Source organism: Hermetia illucens, chromosome 1 (genome assembly GCF_905115235.1).
Source record: "Hermetia illucens chromosome 1, iHerIll2.2.curated.20191125, whole genome shotgun sequence".
Taxonomy (NCBI): Eukaryota; Metazoa; Arthropoda; class Insecta; order Diptera; family Stratiomyidae; genus Hermetia; species Hermetia illucens.
In genome coordinates, this window is record NC_051849.1 from 165829778 (window position 1) to 165835320 (window position 5543).

Below are 5543 nucleotides of genomic sequence, written 5' to 3' on the forward strand. Positions count from 1 at the left end.
CCAGGGTAGTATTTAGTGTTTCACCCCTATTTAGACCTGCAGTATATGTACCACCAAATGATTATGCCTCATAGATTGAAGACATGTTACTGACGTGCGTCTTTCTAAGTACTATAGTTATTGGTCTAATATACTTTTCAAGAATTTTACATCAATTACCTGTTTAACGTCTATATCATGAAGTCTTATGACTCTCAACTGATAAACCTTGCGTTTCCTAATGAATGGAATGACGATGCGCGACACAGACCTGTTAAGTCAGTTATTTAAAATTTTCAATCTCAATTAGAATTTATCACGTAGGCTTCTTATCCCTACCCATTAGGGGGACTTTCCACAGTCAGGACAGGAGTTAGTACGTTTCTTTAAAGTTTTGTGTAAAACCCCCAAGGAATATCGACGACCCCTTTGCTCACTTTCAGAAACCGTCGGTACTGGGGTTCGAACCACCTACACCGTAACCTTCCTCCTTCTCTCGTTTTCCATGGTGGTTTTTGTTCTGGGTATCCTTCCCATAGCATTCCGGTCTACGTACCAGAGATGAGTAAACAGTAGCCCATATACTGTCAGAAAGGAAGTGCATGAACACATATTTATACATCAATAACAGTTTTCTCGGAGACGGTTATAGCCATTCACACCTAATTTGGTGGAAAGGTGGGAACTATGAACGCTCACGCATACGGTGAGTTGCATTTATGTGGGTCCCAATACATGGAAAACGGTGGTGTACATTTTTTTCATCAAATATAGTCTGGATTAGTACTTTCCGAATCCGGTCTTTATTTCGACATTCGTTGGAAAGCTGGGGAGTGCGGGGGGTTGAAAGTAATCATCTCTTTAAAGGACACTTTCTTGGAAAGTACCCAACCGAAAAATTTGAAAAATGTCAAGAGGCTGCCGGTATAAGGTGCCTAAACTTCGAAATACCCTCCAAAACCGATATCTGCCCAAATAAAGTTAATAATAGCATATTACTATAATTTTTAGTACTTGGCTGCAAATTTTGCAGAAGTGTAGGCTACAATATAGAGCATCATTTTGCCAAGGTTGTTCTAAATCGCACTATTATTAACAAAGTTATAATAGGTCAAAGTTCACGCTTCTTTGCAAATTCAATATTGAATGTGGATATTCTCATATAATGTATGGTTATATTACGTGTTACATACTAATGGGGCAAATGCACCCTGTAGCGCCTGTTGCTTGACTCCTTTTTCGTTTCATTATACAGCCTCATCTTTAGAAAACTTTTCAAAATTTTAATAATTTTTCTACCAAAATGAACGAAACGCTTGTCATTAAGGCTTAAACTAGGACTTCCGGTATAAACCAATTCGGGAAACGCTTTGTTCTTTGTGTTTCCATTCCATTTTCCACTATTTTTTAAAAAGCCATTCTCACAAATAATTTGATCTAGAAAGCATTGTATGTCAACCAAATGTCAAGAAATTAACCTGCAACAGATGCAAACAAGCCAGGAAACCAGGTATGACAGGTTTTGTGTATTTCTTTTATAAAGTCGTTTGAGTGTCACTTATGGCAAAACTAAGACCAGCTTCGGAAAGTACTAAACGAGACCTTACATTCGACATAAATGGATGTAACTCATTGAATGCGTGAGCGTTTACAGTTCCCATCTTTCCAGCAAATTAGCAAATTTGGTGCGAATACCTACAACCGTCTCCGAGAAAAATGCATGTGGCAGACAGACAGACGAACAAACAGGCAGTAAAACGATTTTAGTAAGTGTTTGCTTTACACAAAACCTTAAAAAAGGTAACTTCAGCATTAAGTGCAACTCTGAATATAACAACAAAAATCGATTTGCTGTCTGTCTGTCTGGCTGTGTTTTTTTAAGCAGTTGGAAAGCTTTAAAAGGCTTTGGCTTGGACACACCAAATTTTGGGACTTTTATCCCTTAAAACGACTTTTGACTCTCTCGATATATCCCACCGCTGATACATAGCAGTTTCGGAGGATCATCCTGCCCGGTAAATCTGTTGATATAGATATAGTGCATTACGCGTCAGAATGTTGGCTTGGATGTAGTTTTTCAAGACCTTCTCCACTGTTTCCTTAGCAAATAATGCTAGATAAATTGGCTAGAAGAAGTTGTGGTAGGAAGGGTCCTTTTCATCTGTTTTTAGAATGAAGACCATTTTTGCTCACCTCCATTCTCCTAGTGGGTATTTCAAAGCTATGCCACTACTTGCCAATCTTAGTAGTGCTAGGAAGATACAAGTCCATTGCGGTTCATTTCAGTGGTTTCAATGTACGGAAGCGTGCTGAGGCAGGATGTCCTAAGGTTTCTCTCTTCCCTCTTAAGCAATATAACTTTCAGAAGATAGAAAGTTCTTTACGTAAGCATTCCCGGATAATTTTGTCGTAATGATTATTTGTCAATAATCATTAGGGGAGTGGGTAGAGCACAAGGCTATCGTACGGAAGGTCGCGGTTCTCACTGGTGGGAGTGGGATTTGTATCGTGATTTGAAGTCGGATACCAGTCGACTCAGCGCAATGCTGACCTCATTGTCTCCTACGTATGCTATAGTGTACCGTTACGGTCTTGAATGAAGTGCTCTAACACACTTCAAGGCCCTGATCTAATATGGATTATTGCGCCAACGATTATTATTATTATTAATCATTTGGCAACAAATATGTAACTGCTTGAATGCAACTCTGCAAGTAATTCACTGGTGGCATCATTTCAAGGAAAAATATTACCTTCAATAGGGAAAAGAAAGCAGGGCTTTGTCACAAAGTACGCAGCGATGGCCGATCAAGCTTTGCCAGGTTACAAAATCTTGGAAACCCACATTCGTCATCATCATCGGCGACACAATAACCGGCATCCGGTCTATGCCTGCCTCCAGGCATCCTAGTTTGCGCCGAGGTCCACCAAGCCCATATTACTTTAAAGTCTCAACCGTAAGTACCAGCAAAGGTCCGAACAATAGGAAGGAAGAATTGGCCATTTTTCAGTAGCAGCAACAATGCTCATAGACATCGAAATTTCGACTTTGCCGCACTGGATAGGCGGTTGCGCGGATGGACGGCAAAAGTTAATACATTTCTGGATCTAGAGAAAGTGTTTGACCGTGTGCCACAGGCACTCATCTGGTATATTGTACGAGAACACTTAGTTTGGTTCAATTGCTCCACCATGATCCGAAAAGTTAATTCCGAAGTATGGCGGGTGCATCAAAACCACTTCGTGTCTCTGTGACACTGTGACACTGCACAGCCAACATCCAGCGCCCTATACGCTGCTTTATGCAGAGGTTGTTTTCCTAGCGTCTAAGAGCGGCCGAAGCAACTGTGGCTTGATACGCTGGATGGGTTTTTGGGAGCCTCCCAATTGTGGCTAGATCACGGTTTTGATTAAACCAAATGGTGCAACCGTTTGCGACCAGCCGACCCCGCTTTTAAACGGGACATCGGCTGAAGAAAAAGAAGAAGGACTAAAATGAAGGGTTTTATAATTTTCTTGAAATACACATTTTTGATGCTATAATATACAAAACAATTTAGATTTATAATCTTTCTGAGTTCTTTGCTTACTTTTACTCTACCTTTTTACTCTGTCCTTAACTATTTTTTTTTTCATAAATATTCTAGATTTGACATTTCATCAACACTTGCTACATTTGCTGCATATTAACATACATTTGTTGCGCTTGTGGGATGGGTCCCGGCATTTGATAGCACATGCACCCGGGTATACTACAATTTACATATTGGTACGCCACACCTTGCATTGCAGGTCCGGGAACTAAATGGCAGGGTATCGGAAGAACTGGAGGTTGGCGCAATCTCCCTGTATCATCTCCAACGAACAATTGTCCATATTGTGCTGCTAAGGTCCAATAGCCTCCTCGTCCAGGATCGTCGTATTCGCGAGGCATTCTGATAAAATGTTCACTCATACTCAAATTGTTACGAATAGCATTTTGCCAATCTGTTTTGCATGTCCTGTAATACTCGTAGTTGTTTGTTATATACTCATATATTTCGGCCAGTGTTAGCCGTCCCTTGGGGCTCGCTTTAATCGCCATCATGATTAATGCGCCATACGAATATTTGGGCCGATCCACGCTATGGTCGTCGTTTGTTACTTCCTCGCCAAGAATAGAGTTTATAGAAAAATTCGATTGAAAAGCCATTTTGGTATCTTCCGGTCCAAGTTAAAACCTTCAAATTGAAACAAAAGATTTCACTGCTGGGAAGAAGTAAAGTTCGCTTTTATGCGAAAGTTCAAAGTATAGATATAAAATAAACTGATTTCTTCTGATTGAAGTGATGCTGAATGACTTCAATTGAATGGCTTTTGATTTTGAAAATGGTTCTTTATATACCAAAAACGGCCTCCGTTCTTCCTTCCGTTGTAATGTCCTTCTCTGGCTAAGTTTCTCACTAATTACTGGCATACTTTGGTGTGTGTACATGTGCAAATTCAGTTATATTCTTGGAATATCTAGAAGTGCCTAATCCTTTTTATTGACTTTACGGACATCTTCACATAAAATCGTAAACTTCCATTGACGTCAACAACTAATAATTATGCAGTCAACGACAGCAATGTGGCCTCCTATTGCATTTTTCTTACCTAGTTATTTCTGATTAAGGACCATTCTTCACTTTCCCAGACAAGATCTGGAAAAACCATTCAAGGATTCATCAGAATCTGAACAACGAGAAACAAGACATAACCTACAACATTTAGGTGTTTATAATCCTTTTTATTAACTTTGTCGCCTTCTATTCTGGATTTGGATGCTCTCTTTAACGTTAACAACTTATAATATTTTAGTCAACAACAATCATGTCACCATTAATTACATTTTTCTATCTAATTTCTCATTACTTGAGATTATTTTCAACACTTCCAGACGGGACTCTGGGAAAACCGTTCATTCAAAGTGAGATTAAGGATCTTTGAATCCAGGTACGTATACTTTCATATTATTGGGAAACAATAGCAAATTGGTAATCATATGCAAGGGTTTGTTAATGTTTTCGGAGAGAGAGAGGAAATTTGGAATTGAAGCCCACAGGGAAGTAATATTATTTATTTCCGCAATCTTAGCCAATTTCTCTCCGAGATTGTTGAGATTTCAACTTTGGCAAGTATCGCTTAAGTTAAAACACCATTAACTTTTTCTGTTGAAATGACTTTCATTTATAATTTCGGCATTAGAGGCAATTATAGTCGACCTTTGGAGCTTAATATTAGACTGATTACAATACTAGTTTCAGCGCTGTTAAGGCGTTCTTTGAATATTCCGTGAAAATTGCTTGTAATTTGGTGAATACTGTAAACCTACACTTTCCTGCTATGGATCCACATTTTGCTCAGTAATAAGAATAATGGGATTAAGGGAAGTAGCCCAGAATCTTAAAAGAACTATTCTGCCCCTTTAATGATTACAATGTACCTACAGGATGTTGCGGTTATAGGCCTAAACCGCCAGACATTTTAAGTTGTTTCTTACTTCTAGATATTTCAGCCTCTCTCTCACCTGATTGTAGTGCCGG

General features: G+C 39.2%; 1 protein-coding gene across 1 annotated transcript; it reads right to left on the reverse strand.

Annotated features, from left to right (window-relative positions):
- Positions 1 to 3622: 3622 nt before the first annotated feature.
- LOC119646700 (forkhead box protein G1-like) lies at positions 3623 to 4307 on the reverse strand. Its single transcript, XM_038047266.1, has one exon. It carries the CDS (start codon positions 4169 to 4171, stop codon positions 3650 to 3652), a length of 522 nt encoding a protein of 173 aa, XP_037903194.1. The 5' UTR covers positions 4172 to 4307; the 3' UTR covers positions 3623 to 3649.
- Positions 4308 to 5543: the final 1236 nt, after the last annotated feature.